The following is a 26,285-nucleotide window of genomic DNA, read 5'->3' as shown; positions in this document are numbered from 1 at the left end:
TGAGTAAATTCTTCATATTTTATTCTCCATATAAGGTTACATAAACATTTATTGAGCAACATATTTTCTAAATTCGTCAATTTTCATTATCACAAAACTTCATATATGCTTTATAAGTCTTCATCTAGTGTTTCTAATTGTACATTTCTTGGGTTTCTATGAGTAGACGTTTCACTCATTAAACTTGACGACAAAGCACTTGGGCGCTGACTGAACTGTTCCCTTACAACAGAATTTGATAACGTACTTCTCCTATCTTGATCAAGCTCCCTAAATCCTTCAGAAACAGCACTTTCATTAACCAGTACTCCAAGATTTCGTACTGATGAACGCAGCTCTTGCATATCATAATGTAGCCGCTCCGTCATACCTCGCATTTCGTCTATTTTTTGGTGCAAACTTTGAATAGAGTTTGCTTCGAGAGAAGAAAATCGCTGCATTTCGACAGGTGCGGTATGCAAAGGAGGGCGCATTTGTAAATCAACGTTTGGGAGTGGCATGGAAGAGCCTCCTAAACTAGGAACTTGCTGCTGTAAAGAAGGAGCAACCGGATAGCTATTTCTAGATATCAAACGCCATCCGGGTGGTATAATCCCATCTACGTTTGGATCGGCAACCGACTGTCCTTCAGCGTTGGTATCAGCAGACATATTCGTAGTATTATTAGCGGGAATATTTTGTACACCGGGTATAGGGAGCATACTCCATCCGTTACGCAAAGGAATTGTACCATTAAGATTTTGAAATTGGCCCCATGAAGGAGGAGTAGTACCCGGCCTTATTGTGTGTGTAGGTTGCAAGTTAGCGTTTCTTGGTCCAACATTAGGAGAAAATGTTCGTGGAATGTTTTGATTTGCATTTTCGACAGCAGTAGGAGTAGGAACTGGGAAAGGGTTTACGGCAGTATTTGCAGGGGAGGAAGCATGTTCTCCAAAGACAGGTCTTCGACAAATGGGGCAGGTCTGCTGTCTTTGAAGCCAGTTCCTTAGACAATGAAGATGAAGAATGTGACCACAAGGTAAACGCTTTGGCGTCATATCCAAACCTCTAGGAAGTGGTTCCATTTCCTCAATATTTTCAGGGGGAAAGTCAGGGTGAAACATTTCTTCTCTACAAATGGTACATGTACGATCAGAATTGGATAATTGCTCTTCAGTTGCACTGGGATACATAGCTTCCATATCACGAGTAGCTTGTCGATAGCGAGCATGTTCACGAAGGCGGCGGAACAGAGAATAAAAGCTAATATACAAGTGTCGAATAGCATACAGGGGAAAACTCACATAACTATGTTGAAAAAGGAGTAATATACTGTATGCAAGAAGACGTAAAGCATCCCGAACGACCTCCAATCGAAAAAGATAGATGCTCTTTTCTTGCCATACCTGCTCAGGATGACGAGTTTCATAAACATAAAGTCCAAGCTTTATAGCTTCTGTAACTATATTAACAAATAGCACGGAGAATTCACAAATAAAAAGTATCCTTGTCGAAATATCGCCAAAATACTCGTTGCTGCACAAATAAACGAACGTAATGTCTAAAACAGCCAAAATAAGTAAGGCACATGTGAGCCGATTAAAGATATTAAATTGACGGTCTGTCAATTGAACTTGCTGTCTTTCAGTACGGAATGCGCAAATAGAATGAAATACTCGAGCAAACATCAGAGCACTTAACAACAAAAAAAACGAAATAGAGATCGGATCGCGCAAAGTGGTAATGGAAATCATTGCTTCCGTAAGTGTAATCCAAAATTGTTCATACAACAACTCCAATTCAAACGTTTGTAGGGATCCAAAAAGGAGTGCCTTTAATGCATTTGCAATTGCAAAGAAGATACAAAGACACACATTTAGCCCAATTGTAATATGGATTGGACTCTGCGAGATCATTACCGCCGCAGCATACACGTTGGCGCTGCTGTACAGGCTTAACAAGACAGACAACCCAAATAACAAAATGGAAGCCTGGGGTTCGTAAGAAACAATCTGCTAATATTGACTTACCAATACATAAAGTATGAACTTCATTTTCAAAAAGAAATTGGGAGTGTCGGCCACAATGTTGTTTACAAGTGTGATATGATACTATCCATAATTTGGCAGACTTCGGTCAACTTATCCGGAGTTATGCATACCGGTCACCGAAATTCACCAAATGGTACCCTCAGGTAAATATACGACAATTAGTAAAAAGCATTAATTTATTTATCAATTTTATGAAAGAAACAAAATGATCAGTATATCTTGTTTGCTAAAAGTAGACGATGGTTTTAACAGGCTACGCATATCTTACAATGTACTCTATAAGACGAAACCAAGTAATCCAAGGACTCATAAAAGCCATTTAAGCAATAGCATAGCATAACAAGTGAGACATACCAGTAGAAATCGTCATTCAAAATTTTGGTCTTCCACTTCAGAACGAAGGGATTTGCGATACCTTCATGTCAATGATGATCTAAAGGTTGATAGAAACGATTAGACAAGTAACCTTGTTGATTTATTTATATACATATACATTAGATAAATAGTCTGGAACTTGGTATTCATGAAATCAAAGTATAAATAGTTCATTCCACAAGGGGCGAGCATGGAAATTTCGGCTCGAATTTAAAGTGATTCTACATCTCCACGAAAAGTAATCCCGCAATCCTTTGCAATCTGTATAGAGATATTTCGTGCGCCCATTACTTGTTCTTTCGTAGCACCATGATTCAGAGCACCCTTCAGATGGCCACGAAGCTGGGGATTCACATCTTGTGGAACAAGAGAAGCGATGATAACTAAACTTGTTTCTAGGGGAGTGATGATTTCGTTAAATGAAAGTACTTTTCCATAGGCATAGTCGATAGCGATATGGGCTATACATCAAAACGGTTAGAAGTGAAAAGTCTAAAAAACTGGATTTTTTTATCCAAAGGTCTACGTACCCAAGTCCGAAGAAGAAGACTGCATGGAGTTGAGAACTCGATCTGTCACCTTGCCATAAGTCTTTTCGAAATATAATTTTCCACGAACAGAGGTATTTACTTGTTCATCAGAGGCTCGACTAAAATCGTTTGGAAACGCTTTCGGGGAATTTTGAGCCAATTCTCGCAGTGAATTGATGGTCTTAAACTCGAATTAGTATAGGAAGTGTAGAAGAGATGAAGTTCATTCTATTTCCATGGTTTCAATACTTACTCTAGGAAATCCCACTAATGGAGCGGATTTTACCAAAGCTTCGCGTAATTTTGCAAAGATTGAAGGGCCTACCTCTTCAACGGCCTCTTTTGCAATTCCTCCAATATTTTCTGGACGATTGCTGGATGAATAAGCTATCACAGAAACAATATATAAGTTGGTAGGTTCAAGTAATCCACCAAATCTTTGAAGAATTGACTTTGTCATGCTAATGAATTATCAATTGTTACAAGAAGTACTTTTAGTGTAATGCAGTCTCACGATAGCCCTGATGTGAGTAATAAAAAGTTGAATAAAAATAAAATAAAAATAAAATGCAAAAGAACACTTTAAGTGAAAAAAATGAGAGTTTCCTATTGACCTTGGTTACTCTGCCAATACAGTCAATACCGACTATATATACGAAAATATTATGCGGTCGGCTACTTTAGTTTTGGATCGAAATAAGATGCAAAATTCTTGGATAATTAAATAAAAACTGATGTAAAACGGAAAAAAGAAAATTATTATTTCAACTTATATTATAATCGAAAATCTCATTACAAATATTAAATAAGCCCGTAGTTCATAAAAGAAGACATCTCCAAACAAAAACAAAAGTAGGCCTACGAAAAACCAAAACACTATTCATTTTACTTTTCATCAATTAACGAAGGAACCAAAAATAAAAAACTCTATGGTTCATCTGGCTCATTATCTTTTGTCATTGAACGCGTTCGTCTTTCAGCAATTGGAGGCACTCCAGAGCCATCCACATGCTTATTTAATGAACCCTCCATTTGGGCATCTGATTTTTGGTTCTCCGTGACTATTTCCTGTAGTACTCCTCTTGTTGCAGCGTGAGGTTCTTTTATGGAATCATTTATTTTTTCGTTTTGTATGCTTGGTTTGAGATCAGACAACTGAAACCGACCGTATTTCTCCTCCGAACTGAGATTCATAACGAAACTCTCCAAATTGTTGAAAGTTTCTTCCGAAGGAGTTTCTAGTTTCGCTTGTTCAGTAGTATCAACAAAGCAATCAGGCCAAGCGATACATTCTAATCCGTCTAATTTTAGGGAAGGGAAAGACAAATTCCCTAGGTTATCTTTCTTTAAAGCTTCAGAACTTTGTCGAGCACCCTCGAGTATTTCCTTGGCTTTTGGTTCAAATTGCTGAGCCAATTGTACAACAGCTGTAAGACGCTCCATATCATCTATACTTTGAATAAGTCCATCTATATTCCAAATCTGTGATAGATAATTTTCCAAAGTGTACAAGTCATCAACATCATAACTAAGAATTAGCTGCTTTAACGAAATCCATCCAACCCACCCGTGTTCCAACGGAAAAGTAAACAGTCCATCTTTATCTAACTGTTGAATCTTTTCAAACGTGTCTTCAATAATTTTTTGTAAAGGAAAATATACAACAGTTAGAATTCGCTTTCTTAATTGGGATAATTCACTTTTCACTCGTTGTCTACGAGCGGTCAATTCAACTAAAGACATGAGTTCCCGATATTGTTCACGAAGCCGCTGTGCAATACCTAAAAAATCCTCACGTCTTTTAGTTGCATTGACGGGAAGATTTGCTAGTTCATCCGCAAGTCTTTGAGAGCGTAACAAAGGCGCATCCCGTCGATACTTACGCTTCATTTGATAGTATTTACAAATGTCAATAATGATAGAACTTATTTCGTTGGTGTTATCGTCAAGGTGCATATCTTTGAGGGTAGACGTTACTTTCTCTACTATGTACCGGGGTAATGGCCGAAAATTCCATGGTTCCTCTGGGACAAGAGAAGGTGCTCGGCATGCGACATAATTTAAAGGGACATCATATGCCATTCTCCTATAATACTGAACAGCAAGTGGGTAGAGTCGATGAAGTGCACCGTCGAGATGAGAAGGAAGCGTGTGCCTATCACAGAAACATTCTACTTCTGCTTGGCTATAATTACCGTAAGGAGCATGAAGCTTGTAATAAAATCCGGCACGTCTAGCGCAAGTAATGTGGAATGCTGTATAACAACTTTTCTCAGAGCATTGTACACAAGCACCCCAGCGTAACTTACAAACACAGCAGACCAGCTTCCATCGTGATTTGGGAATATCATAAAAGTCGCGAACCAAATCCAAGCGACTAGTATCATGAAAGGAGATTTCAGGAACTGCCATCCCACATATGGTATGACACCAACGGCCGTCAATGGTAGTGCGGAACGCACCATCACGATCTGGGCAACAGACACAAGAAATGACATCGCTGGCAGCGAGCAAACAACGCTTACAAAACCACTGGCCCTCAGGAACAAAGGGAATACCATAACAGTTTTGGTGAACAGCCATATTACAGTTATCACAAAATATGATTACATTGCTTGTTTCACAGTCTGACTCGTTGCATATAACACAACGCCCATCAAGCTCATCTTCTATACGAACAGGTTCTGTTTTGGGAATCCATGCGTCCAATAAAAGCCAATGTCGAGCAATAACTGTAAGAGCAATTTCTAGAAATTCATGGGACAAGGGTCTCCAAGTAGGATCTGAACAGGCTCGCGATTCATTGTAATAGATCAACCACATGGCGTCTAGCTCATCCAGATCATAAGAAACAGGAAAATTCTCGTCATCATGAGGATCCTTAGCTACAAGGAAAATGTTAGCATTCGTATTTTAGTAATCGGGTGCATAACTACAATAATCCGCACCAACTTACCTATGAACCTTTCAAACCTATTTTCTGGTAATTCTAATTTCGTAGAAGTATTATAACCGCATGCTTTGATCTTAGGAGGCAGAGATTCAGTATGATAATCCACTACTTTGATGTTTTCGACTTTAGCTTCCGGAAGCGTCTTTACCACGTATGAAGAAGGAGGCTGGTAAGCAAAAAGAGAGGAATCAATCCCAGAATACTCTGGATACCTATCTTCGACAATTTCTAACGGCTCATCAGTACGTAAATCAGGATAAAACACTCGATATGAGATTTCCTCTCGTGGTTGAAAAGCAAGATCCTCCGGCCTTAAAAAACTTGGACCATCCAGTGTATTTGATATCGCCTGCATGAAAAGCTCGGCCTGTTTGAGAGTCCTTTACAAACATATTTTCAAGACTTCTCTTCCCTATGGCCGAGTTGTAAGTTCATCCGTGTACTTCAGTGAAATTCTTTATCCCCTTTGCCGAAGTACGTTTGGCTTTCGTATATAGATCGTATTATTTATAAAACGATACAAGAGCTTATGATGCCGTAAGATTATATAGTGGATCTAAATATTCCATAATCAAGGGAAACCCAACTATGCGCTCCAACGCAGAAATCTCCATACAAAAAATTTACCAGAGCTAGTTGAGTTCACAACCGCACAACATGGCACCTCCCCAGGGAAAGCCCGAAAATGTGCTAAGAGTATGTTATTTCTCGTAAATAATTTTGTAATACTAACAGAAATAGCTTGCCGATGAGCTTATTGCTCTTGATCAGCATGGGTCTGCCTTGCAGTCCCTTCATGAGACCATCGTTTTGAAAAGGTCCAGAAATTCTCAAGGATTTTCTTTGGAGCCCATCATGACACGCTTTATTGAACTTTGTGTCTTTTTACGTAAAGGTAAAATTGCCAAAGAAGGTCTCTACATGTACAAGAACGCTGTACAAAATACCTCGGTGACTGCCATTGAAAATGTCGTAAAGCGTTTTATTGAATTGGCCAACGAAAAGGTTCAAGAAGCTCAGGCTAGAGCTGATAAAATTTCCGTTGAATTTGTTGACGATTTGGAGGCTTCTGAAACTCCCGAAAGCATTATGATGTCCTTCGTCTCTGGAGAGATGTCCAAGACCCGAACTGATCGTGCTTTGGTCACTCCTTGGCTCAAGTTCTTGTGGGATGCTTACCGCACAGTTCTTGATATTTTGCGGAATAATGCTCGTTTGGAAGTCATGTATCAATTGATCGCCAACTCTGCCTTCCAATTTTGCTTGAAATATCAACGCAAGACTGAATTCCGTCGTCTCTGTGAGTTGTTGCGTTCCCATCTTGGTAATGCTTCCAAGTTCTCTAATGCTCCTCATTCAATAAACTTGAATGATGCTGAGACCATGCAACGTCACTTGGACATGCGGTTTTCCCAACTTAACGTAGCCGTTGAATTGGAGCTTTGGCAAGAGGCTTTCCGTTCAATTGAGGATATCCACAGTCTTTTAACTTTCTCCAAACGCGCACCTTCTCCTGTCATGCTTGGTAATTACTACCGTAAACTCATTAAGATCTTTTTGGTTTGCGATAATTTCTTGTTGCATGCAGCTGCTTGGAACAGATATTTCACCTTCACTAATGTTCAAAAGCCTGCCACAGCCAATTTTGTTATCCTTAGTGCTCTTTCAATTCCTATTATTGATGCCTCTAAGTTCTCAGGTCCCCCTCTTGATGCTGAAGACGCTAAAAGCAAGAATGCTCGTTTGGCTATCTTGTTAAACATGTCTAAAGCCCCCAACCGTGAGGCTTTGGTAAAGGATGCTGTTAACCGTAACGTTTTGAGCTACTGTGATCCTGCTATTCGGGATCTTTATAGGATTTTGGAAGTTGATTTCCATCCTTTGAGCATCTGCAAAAAATTGCAGCCCATTTTGAAGAAATTGGCTGAAAACACCGATACCGCGCAGTACATCCGTCCCCTTCAGCAAGTTATCCTTACCCGTCTTTTCCAACAACTTTCTCAAGTTTATGATGCTGTTTCATTGAAATTCGTTATGGATTTGGCTACTTTTGATGAACCTTACTCCTGTACCTATGGTCAGATTGAGAAATTTATAATGAATGGCAACAAAAAGGGTGCTTTCTCAATTCGTGTCAATCATATTGAAAACTCTATCACATTCGCATCTGATCTCTTCGCCAACCCTGTTAGCTCTCACGCTGATGCTGCAACTTTGCAATCCACCCCTGCTGAGCTCATCACTAACCAGCTTTCTCGAATTGGAAAATCACTTACGAGTGTATTGATGCGCTTTGATACCGACTTCTATCTTCTCCGTAAGCAACAATCTGAAGCTGCTTACGAGCGCGCCTTAGCAGGTGTTGAGCAAGAAAGAAAGGCTGTTGTTGCTCAACGTAGCTTGCTCGAATTGCGCCGTGGCCAAGCCGATACCTTGGCTACCCAGCGCGAAGCTGAACTTGCTGCTCAACGTGCTCTTAAGCAAAAGCAGGAAGCTGAAGCTGAAGCTCGCCGTGTTCATGAAGAAGCTATGAAGCGTAATGCCGAAAGAATTCGTCGTGAAAAGGAAGCTATTCGCATTGAGGAAGCTAAGAAATTGGCTAACGAACTTAAGGCGAAGGGTGGATTGGAAGTCGACGCTGAAGAATTGGAAAATTTGGATGCTGACAAGTTGAGAGCTATGCAAATCGAGCAGGTTGAGAAGAAGAATAGAAGCATGAACGAGCGTCTTCGTATTATTGGTAAAAGAATTGATCATTTGGAACGTGCCTATCGCCGTGAAGCTATTCCTCTCTTAGAGGAAGATGCTAGAAAACAAGTTGAAGAAGATCATAAGGCCTTTATCCAAAGAGAGAAGCAACGTAAAGAGGTTCAAAGTCAGAAGCATGAAGAAGCTTTGAGAGATAAGAATATATTCTCCAAATTTGCTTCATATATTCAAAGCTATAAGCAAGGAATTGATGATGATCGTGAGAAGGCCTATCAAGATGCTTATGCCCGTACCAAGGACGTAATAGAAGCTGAACGTGAACGACAACGCCAGATGATTTACGAACAGAAGTTGGCTGATGCAGTTGCTGAAGCTGAAGAAGCTGCTGTTAGAGCTGAAGAAGAAGAGAAGATGCATCAGCGAAGAGAGCAAGAAGCTGCTCAACGCAAGGCCGTGGAAGAAAAGGCGCTTGCCTCTAAGGAAGCTAGAGAGCGCGAACAAGCAGAAATGAACGAAAAGCTTGAACGTCAACGAATTATGCAAATGAAGCGTGAAGAAGAAGCCGCTCGCAAGATTGCTGCTAAGAAAGCCAACTTGGGCTTAGGTTCAGGTGCTCAAACTCCTCCGGCTGTTGGTGCATGGAAACGTAGTGGTGCTACTCCCCCTCCTCCTTCCGGTGGTACTCAAAGATATATTCCTCCTCGTGCTCGTGGTGCTGCAGCTGATAGTTCCCGAGACTCCCTACCTCCATCTAGAAGCGGAAGAGGAGCCTATGTTCCTCCTAGCAAGCGCCAACAACAGCAGTAAGTTGCTTACTGTCTTCATGGTTGAATAAAAATATAGTAGGGCTTAATAGTTATCTCCTTGTGGAGATGGAATTTTGAAATATTAAGATGCAGAAGTAATTTCTGTTTATTACTATACTAGGTTTGAATCAAATCACTGATACATTAATATTTAAAGCATTCAGATTTAGTATCAATTCATAATGTGTAGAATTATGACTGTAACATCCCAAATAGTATCATACTTAGTGCTGTGGACTGAAGCTGTTAAGTCGGCTTATATTTTGCTATATAAATTGCATAAGCCAGCTTTAAACAGTTATTTTATAGTAAGATAAAATTAAATTGATTGAAAGTTAGTTACTGTAAGCTAAATATCATCTTGTAGAAGTCAACGTCTAAGTTCCTTGATTCTCAAGTTCGAAAAATTACCAGTCAGGTTACCATGTTCCGAAGTACAAAGAGTAGAGCAGTAGAGAGAAATAGAAATTTTGCAAGAGATATATCGACAAATGTTACTTACCCTACACGATTAAATTTTTACTTGAACCCACCGTATGAGGAAGTTAGTATAGAGGAATTTGAAACATGGGCAATTGATCGACTTTATGGTATGTGAAATGTGTTTGCTAATGTATTTTATTTTTTTTCTTCTATAAAAATTGAAATAGCTACTAACTCTACTGGGAAATAGTGCTGGGTGAAATTGAATCTGCCCTTTTCCGAAATAAGGCAAAAAAAGAACTAGATGTGATTATAAAGCGTGTCGTTGATAAGCACTTGCCTATGAGCAGTAATATGGCCAGAGTTGTCAAAGGATCAGGCCTGGACGAAGAACGTAGGAAGGACCATTATTCTCATTTCATTTTGCGGTTAGCATTTAGTAGATCGTAAGTGGCAGCTGTTATTGAGGACTATGAGAAAGGAATGGTTCATATGAATTTTACAATAGACGCCCTAGTGGATACATTGAAGTTAGGGTGTCTGCTTATATGGTCCATCGTTTGCTTTCTACAATGCTAGTAAACAACTCACCTCTTTTTTTTTTCCATAAAATTTCTTACTTTCCAATGTTTTTATTTTATTAACCTTTACAGTGAGGAATTGAGGTATCGGTTTCTTCGAGCTGAATCTGCTCTTTTCAAATATAGATTCATCAACGAAGAGGCCAGAGAGCGCCAACAATTCGTTGATAGTCTTAACTTTCAATGGAATGCAGTTTCCAAAGAAGAGAAAAGCCAGTACTTAAGTAAAATTCAAGCTGCCTGTCAACGGAATGTCGAGAACGAGTCCTTTTTTAAAGTACCTTTTATGAAGGTACCAGATTTGGTTGAAAGGAGAGCTGTTTTTGTTCATAAAGGGTTAGCATATGTTCCGTTTTCCGAACAAATCAGTATTGTCATCGAGGAATTCGAGAAAAATTTGAAAATATCGCTCGAAAATACAGCCAAAGCTTTACCGCGGTTAGATGAAGATGATCGTCTTTTACCAATTCTAAATCATCTCAGTAGAGGATTTGTAGTACCAGAGGTATCCGTCTCTACAGCCAAGCCTGGCGAAGTTACCGCAGATCAGGTTGATAGTCTGGTACCGCACTTTCCTTTGTGTGCAAGACATCTTCATAATGTGTTACGGAAGGAAAAGCATCTTCGTCACTTTAGTCGTCTTCAATACGGCCTATTTTTAAAGGTATTTTAATTTCAATTATCTTTGCTAATATCTAGGACATTGGTTTATCCGTTGAAGAAGCTCTCATTTTTTGGAAACGTAGCTTTTCAAGTGTTAATGATGATAAATTTAATAAGGAGTATCGCTACAATATTCGCCATTCTTATGGTTTGGAGGGCAATAGGAAAAATTACAAGGGCTACAGTTGTCAGCAAATTTTGACAGGTCCACAGCTAGGGCCTGGCGATGCTCATGGCTGTCCTTATCGAACCTACTCGCTCGATAATTTGGTTACGGCTTTAAGCACACTAGGCATAACGCCAGATTCGTCTGGTTGTCGAGAAGTAGTTGATGCCGTCAAAGGTCGGCATTATCATATTGCATGTACACGTGTCTTTGAGTTAACTCACCCACAGAAGGGTAGTTTGGAAGAAAGCATTCACCATCCTCTTCAATATTATCAGCTCAGCACTGAACGTCAGTAAAGGCAGGGCTAAATGAACCCTAACATTTTATGAAATAATAACAAGGGACACATATGGATAACAGCAACAGCCTTTACCGCTTCATTCACCATACATTCGTTCTATATAATGGGAGCATACTTTTTCATAAGTCAAATTCTCATAATCTACGTATAAATTACAAGCTTATATATATATTGATAAGAATCATCTAGAATAAATCGTAGCAAGCCGTTTCTAACATTTACTTTTTTTTTGTTCACCAGTATGTGATAGATTTAAACTACTCATCATCATCAAAGGGGTATTCGAAATCCTCAGGAGGTGGGGCCTCTTGCTCTGAAGAATCAGTAGCACTAGCCTGTGGAGTAGGAGCATCTCTGTTCAATTCAATCAAATCTGGGGCTTTGTCGGACTCGCGATCGATTAACATCAATACACCACCAGTAAATTTACGAACTGGATAGTATCTTCCATTAGCATTGAACGAAATGTATGGTAATTGAGCAGGTACCACGCGAGTAAAATTCTCTAAAACTTCACGCTTCGGTTCCTCTTTCTTTGCTGGTTCAGATTTAGTAACGTCCTCGGGTTTCTCCTCATCAATTTCCATAGCATTGTTGTCTGCTTCTGGTTCTTCGGGTTTCTTCTCAACCTTCATTTCATCTCCCGTCTCTTTGGCTTGTTTTTCACGTTCAGCACGCTTCGCCCTTGCCTTAGCTTTAACTGTGGTTGATAAAACAGCCGTCTCAACCTTCTGGACGGCCTTTGCAGCAGGTTGGACAGTCTTAGGGGGATAAGCAAACAGCTTAGGCTTAGCATTGGAAACGAAATTAAACTTAGGAGCATCCAAGTTCTGATTTAAACCAATAAGCGCAGTCGGAGAGAAAGAAAGGGACATAAAATGAGTTAAGGGGAACCAGTACCAATATTGTAAGAAAACGGTTAAGCCAACAATGGCGGAAAGTCTCAAACTACCAGTAGCAGTTTGAAGAGCAATTGTAACGTTGCGACCACCAGCATCAATAATACCTTGAGCTAATGTAGCACCCAATTTGGCCAATGCATCTTCGTGCTTCTCGTTGACGACTTGTTCAAAATGCTTGCGAACTCCAGAGACCTTTGTGTTTAGTTGTTCATTATGTTGGGTAAGAATCATTGCTTGAGCAATCATGGCACCCTGGCGAACAAAGTCGGTAGCATCTTCAACCAATCGACCAAGTAACTCCAAGGCTGCATTGGAACCGGAATTAGCACATGCAATACCAAGAGCAATTGCACTTCCGTATCTGACATGAGGATTGTAACTGTCAACAAGTAGTTCAATAGTAGAGATTAAGACCGAAGAATCTTTACAGCAAATAAAACCTAACGCACAAACAGCAACACGTCGAACGTCATCGTTAACATCGCTAACAGAAACATGAAGAAGTTTGCGAATAATCTTACTGTTACCAGTACCGCAGTAAGCTAAAGCAGTGGCAAACATACCACCATAACGAAGAACAGGGTCAGAGTCAGCGTTAAGTTGTTCAATTGTACCATCAGCTTCTTGTTGACGACCATAAACAATCAAAGCAATACCAACACTAAGTCCACGAATAATCTTCTCATGTTGTGTTTCATGAGCATATTGCAGCATCTCATCGATGGCGGTCGATGATGCACTACCGAGCATGATAAGACCCATGGAAATACCAGCAGCAGAGCCAGCAACAGCGTTATCGTTGAAAAGCACGGTCTTAACAGCATCATAAAGTCCTTCATCACGGCTAGCCATACCCGTGAGACCCAAACCAAGTATGAGACCATATTGAACAGTTTCGTCGTCAGAACGCTTCAATTGCTCACGTAAATATTCAGTAACACCACGACCATGGTTTGCATTTATCAAACCCATGGCGTAATAAGCACCACCCTCGGAATAAACAGAACTCGAAGGAGCATCCTCTTCAGGTAAATAAGGACGGAGAATATTCATAGCTTGGTTATAATAGCCTCTGTGAATAACTCCGAGAGCAGCAGTGGCTGTGAACTTTGCCCAGTTGTTTGCTTTAGACAACCAAGAAAGATTTTCACGGAAGAAGTTATCATAAGAGGTTCCAAAATTCATGAAGGCATTTGCAAAGGTAACGGCATTATGGAAAATCGAATTTCTAGATTCTAAAGAATCCTTTGTCTTATTTAAAATGAGCATATCCGTATTGTTGTGGGAATACAAAAATTCACGATGATATTTGACGGTTTGTTCTCCAGACAAAATATAATGAATTCGAGAGATTGGTGAAGATTCATCAATCTGTGTGTTTTCGGGTTCACCCTCAGCATTTGAAGAAGTAGGAGCAGGTAAGAGATCTATAACGCTGTTTAAAAATTCCTGAGGAGCAGAATCTTCTAAATCAAAAGCGAGTTGATAGGCAGTCAATAAGTTCTTGTCATCACTTTGCGAGGATAATTTCATTAAAAGCTTGGCAGCAACGGAAGCGTCATTTAAATGAACTACACACTTTCCAACAGAGAAATAGTCTGGTTCGGCTTCTACCAAAAAGGAGCTCAAAAGCAAACGCAATAAACGATTGCGAAATTCAATATCGAGAACGACAGTCAATACCAATTCAAGGACATATGGTTTTAAATCATCATTCTTGGCAGTATTTAAGATATGTTCAACTAAGTCAAGACGATGAGCCTCGATGGCAATACCCAAGACATGTCGCCATTCCTTATTGGCATAGCATTTTTGAAAAATTCCTTCTACGACACCACTCAAGCGTTCATCCATAGGCTCGAGCTCATAATTAATATAACGTTCTGAGCTTTGTTGAATAAAAGTATCGATGCACTTGAAAATAAGAGTTTCCTTAAAGCTGCTGTTTTTGTCTTGTAAGAACTTTGTGCCAGAGGCCAAAGCGAATTGAAGGGCTTCGTCGTATTCACCCAGGTAATAATAGACCTTTGAAACCACTAAAGCAGCCAATTCCCGTTCAGGAAAAGCGCGATCTTCATACATAACTTCAATTTTTGTAACATCGTCAGAAATCTCAGGCCATAACTGATCTATAAATTCGTAAATCTTTAACAATGCATGTATCTGTAATTCTTTTTCTTGTTCATCCAGCAGGGACATTAAACCACCTTTGAAATCGTTAGCTTTTTCTTACTTTCATTAGATAATTAACCATCATACCTGCTGATGTAACAATAGAGGTGCTTTCTGGATACACCGTAGTCATTTTTAATTAAAAATTATCCTGTCTTGCAATGTAAAAAGGAAATGCAACAGCAGGCGGTATTTCGTTGTTGGATAATTGTTTAGGTCCGGTCATTTGGGCGAGGATTCTAATGTAGTAAGGGTAGGGATTATTCTTAAGCCTTCTACGAATCTTAGTATTATATAACCGTAGCGATTTTATTAATTGTAATATCATATTAGAGTGTCGATATTGGAAGGGGTCTTTATAATGGAAAGAAATTTTACTTTCAGTGATGTCTTCAAAAAGTATGTATTATGAAATTGTTAGGAAAGGCATGTTGTACAAAGATTTGAAACGACTGTCTTTCGCACAGTATGGAAACTCATGAAAGCGTTTGCGTACGTCAGTCTTAAGAGGTAGCATAAGTATAATGGCAAGTTAGTTGCATTGGCATATACTTATATTATTTCTTTCATTTCGATACATTCTGTATGCAAAAGGTGTCTGATGATGTGCTAATGAAAGATGATATTTGTTGCGAAGCATCATGGAATTTATTTTCCATCAAAAGTGTAAAACTAAGAAGGAGCTTTTAAGCATATGAATTTCTTTTCTATTTAAAACACCAAGACTAGGGTGAGAAGCAGAATACGTCGTATCCATTGTGTTTCTGTTGGTGGATGCTTTTTGTCAACAACAACAAAAGCTACGAGAATGAAAGTAAAGAAATAAAATTGACTGCTAGTAAATATTTAATTGGTTTTATTCGATTTACTTTTATCAATGGAATTTTGATCATCTACTATTCTAGTCCATGACGATTTAACGGCCTTGGTTATTAATAATTGTGTTCGATCATTTCATTGAACATAAATTATTTTAACTTTTTTTAATATTCTAATCCATAGGAAATTTGTAATTGCTGGAGGCCTGCTGCGTTGAACTATCTATGGTTTATGGTGTAAGTATGTATACATAAATAAAGGGCTGCAATTACAACACCAACTGCCGCCGCGACTGAAAGGCTGCTTCTTGAAAATTAGGCATCTACACCTTTTATTTCACCGTTTAAGCTGTATTTATTTTGCATTCAGGATATTTAACCTGACTTGATTTTAAAGAGTGCTTGTAGTGGATGCCTAAGCATCAATCCCTCTAATTCTCTTTTCATTCTCTATTACAGTGCAAAGTTTCGAAGCTGAATTCAAAAAGATGACAGACTTGCGAAGAAATCGTTACTCTATTTCTGCAGGAGTAGGGAAATCCACATACGATTCTTTTGGACGATTTTTAAACTCTCCGAGAAAGCCTTTTCCTAGTAAATTTGACAGCGAAAATGAACGGACTGGGTTCGACTTTCCTTGGACGCCTTACGGTTTAGATTGGTTAAAACAAGAAAATAGCACAAAAGAATGGGTAGCCGTAGGAAGTTTGATTGAAGAACCCGCAAACAAGGTAAGTCGTCCGAAAGGTTCTTGGAACTATACATTGCTCGCTTATAACAGATAAGTAACCAAATTCTAGATTCAAATACTTAACGTATCAAATGAAGGAACTGGAAAACCTGAAGTAAAAAAGTCGCTTTCAACGGCAAACGATTTGGAATATCCCGTTACCAAATTAATGTGGAACCCACCTTCTTTAAGTTCAAATGACTCTTCGAAACTATTGGCGTCGACTGATCAAAAATTGAGGATTTGGAATGCGCCAATTGATTCAGAAAGCACTGGCTCTCTTAAGTGCGAAGCTGCTTTGTCTACGGTACGTATACGAAGGCATCTTTCGTCAGTCACTAACGTAGCTATTAGAGTGGAAAGACTCACAGTAGTGCTCCTTTGACGTCGTTTGATTGGTGTAAAGCAGATCCATCTCTTATAATTGTCAGTAGCTTAGATACTACATGCACTGTCTGGGATGTGGCCGCTCAACAATCGAGAACCCAGTTAATTGCTCATGACAGAGAGGTTTACGACGTTGCATTTATCAAAGATAGTATGCATGTATTTGTGAGTGTGGGAGCTGATGGAAGTGTACGAATGTTTGATTTACGGTATGTTTGTACAAGTTAAAAGTAGAAGTGCCGATGATTTTTCTAACATATTAGTTCTCTCGAACATTCTACGATTATTTATGAAGGAGACAGCAGTCATTGGAAGCTCACGGGAGATGGAAACAGCGGCCCTGTTAATGTTTCCAGACCTTTAGTAAGACTAGCTACATGTGACGCTGATGCCAATTTGATGGCTACTTTCCATCATAAATCATCAGACATACAAATGATTGATATTCGAGCTCCAGGGACAGCATACACAAATTTGAGCAGTCTCCGGGGAGGAGATGTAAATGCGGTAAGCTGGATGCCAAATTCGCGAAGCAAGCTAGCTTCATGTGGCGATGATAGCATGGTACATGTTTGGGACTTGTCGCGTCCTTTAACCACAAGCGGAACACCAGCTCGCCGGGGATCAAATTCGGTTACGCCATCTGGTTCAACCGCACCTATATCAGAATACGGTACACCAGTGACGACTGCACATTCCACTGGGTCTTCAACAGAAAACCGATTTTCTCCTATTGGTTCTTGGAAGTTTGAAAGCGAAGTCAACAATATATCTTGGTCCGGAAAGCAAGATTCGATTGCTGCCTTGTACGGGAAGTATGTTCTATTTGAGAGTCAAAAGTACAATTGCTAATCATGAGTTTAGATCTCTAGAGCTGTTCTCACTGTAGTTTTATAGCCGAATATAACAGTAACTGTGCAGAAGACAACACACTCTTAGGAGCAGACATTACAAAATCCCAAAGCAGCTCAAGGAAAAGTGTTAACACCCAAGTGGATTTATGAAAAACTATTTGAACGAAACTATAAAAAAAGGTGAAAAAGGTGAAAAAATAAGCGAAAACATTTACTTCTTGATTAGTTTTTCAACAAACTCTTTCCCTTCTTTCTCATGTAACAATATTACGCTATTTCTATTGTCTCTCGATACGATAATGATTATAACTACCTGAAATAAATTGGTTCGCCCAGTTCTTTCTCGCAAACACACATATCAAGACCGTACGTAATTTATTAAACTTTATTACCGTAAACTCATGCGCATCATTAACTTCAGGTGAGCACAATTTTCCGAGTAGCACACTAAGCAGATATTCTGTAAATACATACTCCTGCGTAAAATCTATCTATGCCATCGTTTCGATTCGTAAAACAAAACAAGCTACATCGCTCAACTACGCAATTTCCTAACATCCTCCATAGAACCCAAGTCACTACACTAAGGTAGGAAAGAGGCACACACTATCAAGAATCAGTCACAAAGCAGTCTTCCGTTGTGACGTTGCTTTCATGGAGTATAAAAGGAAATTGGATTTTTCTTGAAAATGTTTACGAAAAACGAAAAAGTAGAGTCATGCCGCGTGTTACAACGTAAACCGATAGTATAGAGAACTAGTTGATACGTGAACTTTTACAAGAGCAGCCTCTTACTCCTATACCGTCGGAAAGCAAGAGAGAGAATGCTTTCTAGCCGTCTCTCGTTGTCATTGTCGATAACTGAGAGCAATGTGAAGTAAAAGAGCATGGCTTTCTTTGTTTGGAGAACTTTGAGAGTCTTCTAGAGCACGCGTTTTTGCTACTGTCTAGCAAGAACACCTTGCCTAGCCTTTCTTCAACTGCATGCCTTCAAGTGTTGATGATGTTATGTAATCCGCGGGAATAGCGCACTTGTTTATACTACAATAACATAGTGCATCGACGAACGGAAAGCTCGTTTAAGGACGACGAGTGCTGTTCGTTATTTTGAATAAGATTAGCTAGAGAGAAAACCCAATAACATAACCGGGGAAGGTTGGAAATAGCCGCGGAAGTTCCTAGGGAAGAATTAGCCACTTCACATGTTTGGAGAAGGGATCCGTTTCCTAACTACACAAACAACAAGAATCAGATTGGAAGCATTTTCAGTCTGCTAAATCCCTAAGGAAATATATATGCGTGGAGAAACCCAGAATGACTGAAGACGGATTGACAAAGCTTAACCTGGAGGCATTTTTAGGAATGTCTGGGAACACCCAGGAGCTGTTGGATTCGCTCGGTCTTTCAGCCATTCCGGACTTATCCAACTTGGGAACTTTAAATAATAATAATAATTCTCCTTTGTCCTTTGATCCAAATGATCCATCTGCGGCTGCATTCTACATAGCTCAACAGGTATGCTAAAATTTTTAGTCCACCCGAAAGTTTTCTGTTTACTTCGGTTCTTGGGCGCAAGTAGTCTTGAATCATGTTTTTGTCTATATGTTTGTTTTGGATTGTGTTTTGTAATTCGTTTCTTCGATACATGCCCTCTTTGCAAACAAACTGAAACAAAAACATTGATTTAGGGACATGCAACCTTTACCATGGATTACCAACCTCAATGTCGCTTGGTTGGCGTCTTTTTTCATTAGTTGAATGATTCTGACCACTGTACAAACAGGTAGCTGCCATTGAGCATCCACCTCCTCCGAGGAAGATGACTTCCTCGGAAAAAACGCGTTCTGAGAATCGTGAACGGAAAAAGCGTTGGAGGGAACAAAATGAAGAGCGTAACAAAGACAATGATTTGCGTTGTCGTGTTAATAAAAAAGCCAAAAAGCTTTTTGGCGGCGAGCCGAGTATCGAAAAAACGAATTGGATCGAGGCTGAATTCAACCGCCGTCATTCAAAGCGTAAAGAGAAAGAGCGCGCATCGGCTCAAAACAATACGAGCAATGGAGTCTCTCGTTCCAACTCCCAAGGTCTTTTACCGGATTTAGATTTGTTGGCTACCAATTCTTCCGCCAATGCCGTTCTTCAAGGGTCCGCTATTAACAATGCGCTCAGTGCTTTGGCAAAAGACCCCAATCTTATCCATAATCTTTTAACCCAAATGGACTTTGATCCATCCAAGAAAAATGATTTAAGTCTTGGTTCTTTAAATGATGTAGTTCCAAATTCTCAAATTTCTCAGCCAGAACATGAGTTATCTGCTCTTCAGGAGCATAATGAGGCACATGATGCCGCTATGCGTCAGTTTGAACTTGAACGCCAACAAAGTGCCATCCTACCCGGTTTGAATTCTATTGATGGTTTACAAACTTTGCCTAATCTCGATTTTACCGACCCAAGTGTCACAGGTGTACAAGGTCAACCGCAAGCTCCTTTGCATCCTTTGATTTCCCAAGCCGACAATCATTCCATTTTTTCTGCTCTTTCCGATAATTCTACTCCTACCAGCATCGCAGACCCTAGCTCCGACTTCAATATCTCCCAGGTAATGCCTCTTGATCTTCTTGCGCCCTCCATCCATGCTTCAACGGTATCATCGCCAGTTTCTGAAGCGCACCTTAACTTCCCTCCAGCAGATCTTTCTCATCCCAGTCTTTCTAATCATGATTCTTCTTTGCCTATGCGTCCGAGATCCCAAGCTCGTGATAAACATCGTGCATTCCCATATTATAGCAAACGACAGGCCGTTACAACACCATCGTCGCCGTATCATACGAATGCCACTACTTCTCCACAACTATCTCCTGTCGATTTTTCCTCACATACACTTAGCCGACCACAATCTCCCCCCTCTTTTCCTTCGTTTGGTGAAGTTACTTTACCACCCATTCCTAAAACCGACGCTTCAGCAGACATAACTCCTCCTCAGTCAGCTTCTAGCTCATCAGCGTCGGAAAAATCTCATGCTCTTGGTTTTCCTCCACTACCTGGTCAAAAAATTGAGTTTCAACGGTCCTCAAAAACTAATAAACAAAGGGAAATGAATTAATATTAAGCTTTCTAAGCTACATTCCGTTATTCGTTTGTGTATAAACTTAATGATGATTTGGGATATATGGATGATATGCTACCATACCAATCCTGCGTTTGTGTGTAAGGTTACAATTGGGAACCATTGGAAGTGTTGAATTTGGAGTGTATTATTTGTTTGAATAGAAACTCCTTGCTTTTGTTATATTCTCTAATTGGACATTCTGTTGAGGTTATATTCTTTGCTATTCGGAAGTCTAAAAGGCATTCAACTCAACTGAATTTAAGGAAGAGCCCAAAACAGCTGTTGCTTATGCTTTGCATTTGCTTTCTAGTCATTGCCAATTTTGGTTGCTTATGTGTGTTTTCTTGTTCTTATGTTTTTTGGGGGTTTATCGGAAAGCAAACAGGTTGAATTTGACTAATAAAAAGTATTGGATTGGTCACAAAGTGATGGAAACTGAGGCTGTTGAAAGAGGTTTGGGTTCATTCTAAATTCTTCTCTTTCGTGACGCTGTTCGTTATATTATCTTTTGTTTACTGTTTTGTTAAAGGACTATTTCTAAAATGTGCAAATTGAATTCTCTCTTGCCACTATTACTTTAAATGTAATGTTTTTAGTTTGATTTTTTTAAGGAGTTATATTACACAGGAAGTCTTCCATTTTCTTAATACTTCGTTGGTGTGATAAGCTGATGGTTAATGCTTTTTACAATGGAAGACTAATAATAAAAATTTTATCATTGGTGTTATTTTATTTCTTTTGTTTTCGTGCTGTAATTTGTTTGGATTTCCATAATCCTTGATCCTTGTAATTCATATATGCATAGTATAACGTTGCGTAAAGTTAATTATTTTCAATTTGCAACAGTAGGATGATTGAATTAGAGCAGGCATTTTCTCATTCCGATTGATGGAATTTTAGTAATGTATTCAAGTACGCACTAGATACATTCAACCAAAGCACATATTTGGGGCAAACATAGAAAACTCCTACAAAGAGAATGTCTTTTCAGCTTTCAGCTCCAGTACCCTTAAGTGATGATTCAGAAAGTGTATTGACCAAGACAATTGGCGAGTCGTTGAAAGTTGAGGGTGATTTGTCGCATGTATTTGAGGTGGACAAAACTGTCGACTTCATACGCTCGAATGGCTATAAGTCTGTAAGTCTATAATATTTTTTTTAAGCATTTATGAATTATATATGGTAACTCGCTGTTTCAGTTTGGCTAACAGCAATTTGGTTTAGGTAGCATTACAATTTCCTGATGAACATCTTGCAGATGCTGGCCGCGTAGCTTCTTTGATTTCCGAACAAGTGGATGCCAATGTTCAGGTACTTGCTGATACAAATTATGGAAGCTGCTGCGTTGATGAAGTAGCTGCTGAACACATGTTTGCCGATGCCATTGTGCACTATGGAAGAGCATGCCTTTCTCCGTATGTCGATAGGGTATAGAAGAAATTATCTAACTTTTAATTTAGCACATCCAGACTTCCCGTTTTGTATGTGTTTGGAAGACTACCAATTGATGCGAATAAAATGGTTACCAATCTTACCGACAAGTTCGATCTTGACAGTCCAATGTTGATCGTTAGTGATACCCGGTGGTATTATTGTCAAGATACTATTATTCAAAGATTGAAGGAAGCTGGTTTTAAAACCATCATTCCATCCACATTAGTCAAACGAGAGGAACCGGATTTAGAAGTGGAAGCCTGTACGACCATCCCAGGACGTCTTTTTCGTTTACCAGAGAATATCTCACTAGGTGATGTTTCTTTAATCTTCGTAGGACCTGACTCTCCTACGTTAACGTCCATATTGATGTCCCATTACTCAATTGTTAAGGACTTTTGGTCCTTCGATCCTATCAAGGGAAAATTAACTGAAGAATCTTCCTTTGGTGGCACCAAACTTCGTAGACGTTATGCTTTGGTACAAAAATGTCGAGATGCGGGTGTGATTGGCATAATCGTCGGCACTCTTGGTGTTTCGAATTATCTGAACGTTTTAGATAGACTTCGGAAAATGATTCTTAATGCTGGTAAAAAACCATACGTGTTGGCTATTGGAAAACTGAATCCTGCAAAGTTGGCGAACTTTCAAGAAATAGAGTGTTTTGTTTTAATAGCTTGTGGTGAGAATAGCTTAATTGATAGTAGGGTATGGATTTTTTTATTGATGATTTTGTACTGACAAGTTTAGGACTTTTACCGCCCAATCGTCACTCCCTTTGAATTAATGAAGGCGCTTTCATCTGATACTTCATGGCTAAATGAATGCATACTATCCTTTGATCGTGTTCTATCATTAACGGAAGAACAAGAAAATATGCCAGAAAATACCGTACATGAAGAAAGTGAAAGCCCTCATTTTAGTCTTGTCACTGGAAAGCTTGTTAATGCAGCGCCCATGAGGCATATAGAGCTTTCCCTCGATAACGATGAAAATAGCAAGGGACAGTTGAACGAAGATGGGTCTAGCTCTGTTCAAAAGCGTTCTAATTGGGATCTTACAGTTAATGGTGTATATTCACCAGCGGCCGCGTACCTTCAGTCACGCTCGTGGAGTGGTCTAAGTAATGTTCCCGAGGGGGCTTCTCCAAGCAAGCTTTATCAAGGGCAAACAGGCATTGCCAAAGGATATGTTGGTGAAGGTAATAAAGAGGATAAACTTAATGAGGAATCCTCTGATTGAAAATTTATTTTGGTTTAGACTATATACCATTTTTGTGCAGGCATTACAAAAGGTAATAATTATTGGAAAAGGTAGGATAATTATAGAAACAGATGGCCTACACTGTGGGTTTCACTTATAGGTTAATGTTACAAATATTTCTTTTACATGATACTATAGATTCTCAGTAGAAAACTTTCAAATAACCAAACCAGAAATGTGTAACTAGGCATTAAAACGAAATAATAAAAGTAGACGAAGAGTAATGTAAATCTATTTTATATGGTTACGAGCAAACTCTACGCATTCCTTCAACTTGTCGACTTGTATAAAAGAACCACCTAGTTTTGTAATTTTCGAAATGTTTTTGGAAGTGTCCATCATTATAGTAAGGAATTCGTTTGACAAAGATACCTCTTCATCTGTTGGATCTGCCAATAATATGTTGTTGAAAACAGACCAAGAAAAAGAAAATAACTTCGTGCTAAGTTGAACTGGTCGAGTGAGATTAGACGCACAGACAACCTTTTCTAAATCTTCATCCCAAAGAGCAGTAGGAAGCTTGGTTGTTTCTAAGGCAGACATTAAAGCAGTCCAAGCATGATCGAAAGCATTACCATCATAATTCAAGCAGACGATGTCGGCATATAAGACCCAGACGGCTTTCTTTTCGTGAATGCAGAGTGAATGAAGATGTATTAATTTCGTCCTAAAAAATTGTTAGCAGAAGTTGAAAATCTTTTGAAATATTGAAATATTGAAAATTACTTACTTGATCAAAATTTGATATAATTGCTGGGAAATTACTTGAGCCAAATCAGAAGGAGGGCCGGGCTTGAATTTAGAATTGCAAAGGGGGCCTAATTCCACATTAGGAACAATAAAGCCTTGATCGGGTGCATCGGCAGTGGGTTCAGCAATTTCTGCTTTGATGCCGCAAACGAAAACATTTTCACCAGCACGAACAATAGCACTTCCGTTAGCAGTAGATATACAGTCAGTATGAACTTGAGGTTCACGGAATTCTGTTACTGTTCTTCCGTCTGAACGTATATTCTGGTCTAGCAAATGCGACAAGTATTGATCAGGCGCTATTTTTTTGAAAATCCTATATATCAATTGTTATTACAAGATCAGGAAAAAACTCGCCAAGCAAGCAAGAGATATGGATGAATTACTTACGAGGGTGTAAACGAAAGCTGCTTCACGTCGCTCATTATGTGTTATTGTCAAAAGAGAAGTTGTTGAGTTAATCGCTGAAAACTGAGTGCAAAATCCCCCAAAAAAATAAATAAATGTCTAGCCTTTTTAATTAAAAAAATAAGATCTCCAAAAACCGCCTAAGATGTACAAATCCCGGGCGATATAATTTGCGTCTAGGACTTGCAGTTGTCTGTGATGGAGAGGGCATACCTAAATGTGTATGCTTGCCCCCAGGACCGTTAAAACGAAAAAGAATAGCAATGAAATAAAATGAATTAAATTAAATTGAAGGAAAAAAATCGTTAAAGGGAGTCATTCATCTTGGTCTCCAGAGGTTAAAGATTTACGCTCTACATGTCGTGAACGGTGAAGAGTGTTTACGCTTACGGATATATTTTCATCTTTCCATTCAATTAAGTAAATTTGTTTTCTTTGGTTTTGAAGATATTTCATTGGTAGTGTCCTTGACTTGCCTCCGAATTCTTATTTTTTTTGTTTGCAACCAAGCTCTCACCAAAAGAAACTTGCAAAGACTGCAGTTTGACAGCACCGGCCGATTTCACTGAGGTTGGGCTTATTAAACAGTATGCTATGCGCGATTTTGATACACCGCAGTTAGAGGAGAGAGAGGAACGTGAAGGATCTCCTAGTGAGTATGAAGAAGAACCTGTTGTAGAAAAACCATCTCTTTTGCAGAGTGAAGTAGGAGCATACAAGGAGATTATATCAAACTTGAAACAAGAAACAAGAAATGAATTAGCAGTTCAATTATACTTCGTCCATGAGAGTCTTAAAAATCGAGGACAAACACGAAACGGGAATGATGGTAATGTGGAGGATAAAGATACGAAAACTCCAAGAAAATATTGGACGGTTTGGCCTACTAGGGAATCAACGTTCTTGGAACAGAATTCTCCCATTACGGGAGCTTTTCGCTTTCGTCAGGAGGCAGCAGCTTTAGCTATTCGTATTGCCTCACATAAACTTCAAGCCATGAAAAAAGTTCCTTCTTCAGATGAATATCCAAATGCAATGATGCTTCGAAGACTCGCTGCAATGCTTCAGCAAAAACTAGAATGTCTGCTAGATGCCGTGGACTCGTTTCGTCAACAACAGAGGAGTCGTTTGATGCAAGAGCGTTTAGCATATATGGATTGGCAAGTTGTTTACGGCCTTGCGAAACTCACCCGGGGTGCATTTTCATGCACGAAACAAGATTCGATAGCTCTAGAAAAAGCAACAAAGCAGTGCCAGCGTGTGTTTAAAGCTGATCTGTCACAAATGAAGTATTCAGAGGATAGAGAATCTGAATCCCCAACTCCAGATGAAATTGTTCCATTGGAGGACGAAGATATGATCCAACGGATCTTGGATACAATTGAGGAACAACTTCATTCACCAGAAGAACATGAGCACTAGATACTGTTGAGCGACGTGGGGATTACTGTTTTATGTTTTATTTTGGTATACAATGCAGCATTTGTACATTAACTATTTTTCTCTTACCGCTCGTATGAATGATAGAAATAGCATTTTCGAGCTTGTATATCTAACAACTTGGAAACAATGGCCTCTACCAACGCCTAAATTTTTGTAAGTATATTATTTTTTTCTCTATAAATTCACAGCAATTCACAGCTTCATACAAATTGCAAATGTAAGCCGTTTCTTTTCTCTGCTATTACTAGTCATTGTAATCGCACAAATAAATATCTTCTTGTGATTCTTCGTTTATAGAATATCATCTTAAGGACGCATTGAATTTTTCTGCTTTGACTTGTGGAGAGGTGGGGGTCTCCCTAAGAAAACCCGACCGCGACATTTAATCAAAGCAAACCACAAAGCGACGAGAACTTCCTAAAAACAAAGATATTGACGGTTTGATCTTGGAAAAGAGGCCAATTTCTAAAAACCA

General features: G+C 39.2%; 11 protein-coding genes across 11 annotated transcripts; 6 read left to right on the top strand and 5 right to left on the bottom strand.

The window, feature by feature from the left end:
* On the bottom strand, window positions 1-2,093 carry SOCG_00110 (synviolin family ubiquitin-protein ligase Hrd1). Its single transcript, XM_013162530.1, has 2 exons — window positions 2,010-2,093; window positions 1-1,970 (listed from the first exon to the last, which is right to left on the bottom strand). The coding sequence occupies exons 1-2, from the start codon at window positions 2,031-2,033 to the stop codon at window positions 111-113; spliced, it is 1,884 nt and encodes a 627-aa protein (XP_013017984.1). The 5' UTR covers window positions 2,034-2,093; the 3' UTR covers window positions 1-110.
* A 75-nt stretch (window positions 2,094-2,168) lies between these two features.
* Window positions 2,169-3,619, bottom strand: SOCG_00109 (uncharacterized protein). Its single transcript, XM_013162529.1, has 3 exons — window positions 3,189-3,619; window positions 2,936-3,116; window positions 2,169-2,866 (listed from the first exon to the last, which is right to left on the bottom strand). Exons 1-3 carry the CDS (start codon window positions 3,393-3,395, stop codon window positions 2,616-2,618), a joined length of 639 nt encoding a protein of 212 aa, XP_013017983.1. The 5' UTR covers window positions 3,396-3,619; the 3' UTR covers window positions 2,169-2,615.
* A 243-nt stretch (window positions 3,620-3,862) lies between these two features.
* Window positions 3,863-6,243, bottom strand: SOCG_00108 (histone acetyltransferase complex subunit Nto1; the record flags this gene model as incomplete). Its single annotated transcript, XM_013162528.1, has 2 exons — window positions 3,863-5,820; window positions 5,892-6,243. 2 exons carry the CDS (start codon window positions 6,241-6,243, stop codon window positions 3,863-3,865), a joined length of 2,310 nt encoding a protein of 769 aa, XP_013017982.1.
* A 221-nt stretch (window positions 6,244-6,464) lies between these two features.
* Window positions 6,465-9,634, top strand: SOCG_00107 (translation initiation factor eIF3a). Its single transcript, XM_013162527.1, has 2 exons — window positions 6,465-6,584; window positions 6,630-9,634. The coding sequence occupies exons 1-2, from the start codon at window positions 6,546-6,548 to the stop codon at window positions 9,402-9,404; spliced, it is 2,814 nt and encodes a 937-aa protein (XP_013017981.1). The 5' UTR covers window positions 6,465-6,545; the 3' UTR covers window positions 9,405-9,634.
* A 60-nt stretch (window positions 9,635-9,694) lies between these two features.
* On the top strand, window positions 9,695-11,731 carry SOCG_00106 (DNA primase large subunit Spp2). Its single transcript, XM_013162526.1, has 4 exons — window positions 9,695-9,993; window positions 10,077-10,272; window positions 10,480-11,071; window positions 11,107-11,731. Exons 1-4 carry the CDS (start codon window positions 9,828-9,830, stop codon window positions 11,533-11,535), a joined length of 1,383 nt encoding a protein of 460 aa, XP_013017980.1. The 5' UTR covers window positions 9,695-9,827; the 3' UTR covers window positions 11,536-11,731.
* Window positions 11,623-14,818, bottom strand: SOCG_00105 (19S proteasome regulatory subunit Rpn2). The gene is made up of 2 exons (XM_013162525.1): window positions 14,702-14,818; window positions 11,623-14,649 (listed from the first exon to the last, which is right to left on the bottom strand). The coding sequence occupies exons 1-2, from the start codon at window positions 14,745-14,747 to the stop codon at window positions 11,798-11,800; spliced, it is 2,898 nt and encodes a 965-aa protein (XP_013017979.1). The 5' UTR covers window positions 14,748-14,818; the 3' UTR covers window positions 11,623-11,797.
* Window positions 14,819-15,683: 865 nt separating this feature from the next.
* SOCG_00104 (WDR68 family WD repeat protein) lies at window positions 15,684-17,759 on the top strand. Its single transcript, XM_013162524.1, has 5 exons — window positions 15,684-16,163; window positions 16,233-16,469; window positions 16,517-16,758; window positions 16,813-17,364; window positions 17,414-17,759. The coding sequence occupies exons 1-5, from the start codon at window positions 15,921-15,923 to the stop codon at window positions 17,436-17,438; spliced, it is 1,299 nt and encodes a 432-aa protein (XP_013017978.1). The 5' UTR covers window positions 15,684-15,920; the 3' UTR covers window positions 17,439-17,759.
* Window positions 17,760-18,056: 297 nt separating this feature from the next.
* SOCG_00103 (transcriptional regulatory protein Spp41) lies at window positions 18,057-21,259 on the top strand. Its single transcript, XM_013162523.1, has 2 exons — window positions 18,057-18,918; window positions 19,187-21,259. The coding sequence occupies exons 1-2, from the start codon at window positions 18,718-18,720 to the stop codon at window positions 20,504-20,506; spliced, it is 1,521 nt and encodes a 506-aa protein (XP_013017977.1). The 5' UTR covers window positions 18,057-18,717; the 3' UTR covers window positions 20,507-21,259.
* Window positions 21,260-21,323: 64 nt separating this feature from the next.
* SOCG_00102 (diphthamide biosynthesis protein) lies at window positions 21,324-23,339 on the top strand. Its single transcript, XM_013162522.1, has 4 exons — window positions 21,324-21,650; window positions 21,737-21,927; window positions 21,973-22,654; window positions 22,697-23,339. The coding sequence occupies exons 1-4, from the start codon at window positions 21,492-21,494 to the stop codon at window positions 23,186-23,188; spliced, it is 1,524 nt and encodes a 507-aa protein (XP_013017976.1). The 5' UTR covers window positions 21,324-21,491; the 3' UTR covers window positions 23,189-23,339.
* On the bottom strand, window positions 23,274-26,248 carry SOCG_00101 (exosome subunit Rrp43). The gene is made up of 3 exons (XM_013162521.1): window positions 24,350-26,248; window positions 23,940-24,275; window positions 23,274-23,876 (listed from the first exon to the last, which is right to left on the bottom strand). The coding sequence occupies exons 1-3, from the start codon at window positions 24,382-24,384 to the stop codon at window positions 23,441-23,443; spliced, it is 807 nt and encodes a 268-aa protein (XP_013017975.1). The 5' UTR covers window positions 24,385-26,248; the 3' UTR covers window positions 23,274-23,440.
* Window positions 24,532-26,204, top strand: SOCG_00100 (upstream activation factor complex subunit Acr1). Its single transcript, XM_013162520.1, has one exon. The coding sequence runs from the start codon at window positions 24,962-24,964 to the stop codon at window positions 25,787-25,789; it is 828 nt and encodes a 275-aa protein (XP_013017974.1). The 5' UTR covers window positions 24,532-24,961; the 3' UTR covers window positions 25,790-26,204.
* Window positions 26,249-26,285: the final 37 nt, after the last annotated feature.

This window comes from Schizosaccharomyces octosporus (genome assembly GCF_000150505.1).
Source record: "Schizosaccharomyces octosporus yFS286 unplaced genomic scaffold supercont6.2, whole genome shotgun sequence".
In the NCBI taxonomy this organism is placed as follows: Eukaryota; Fungi; Ascomycota; class Schizosaccharomycetes; order Schizosaccharomycetales; family Schizosaccharomycetaceae; genus Schizosaccharomyces; species Schizosaccharomyces octosporus.
This window is presented reverse-complemented; position numbering and strand designations above follow the sequence as displayed.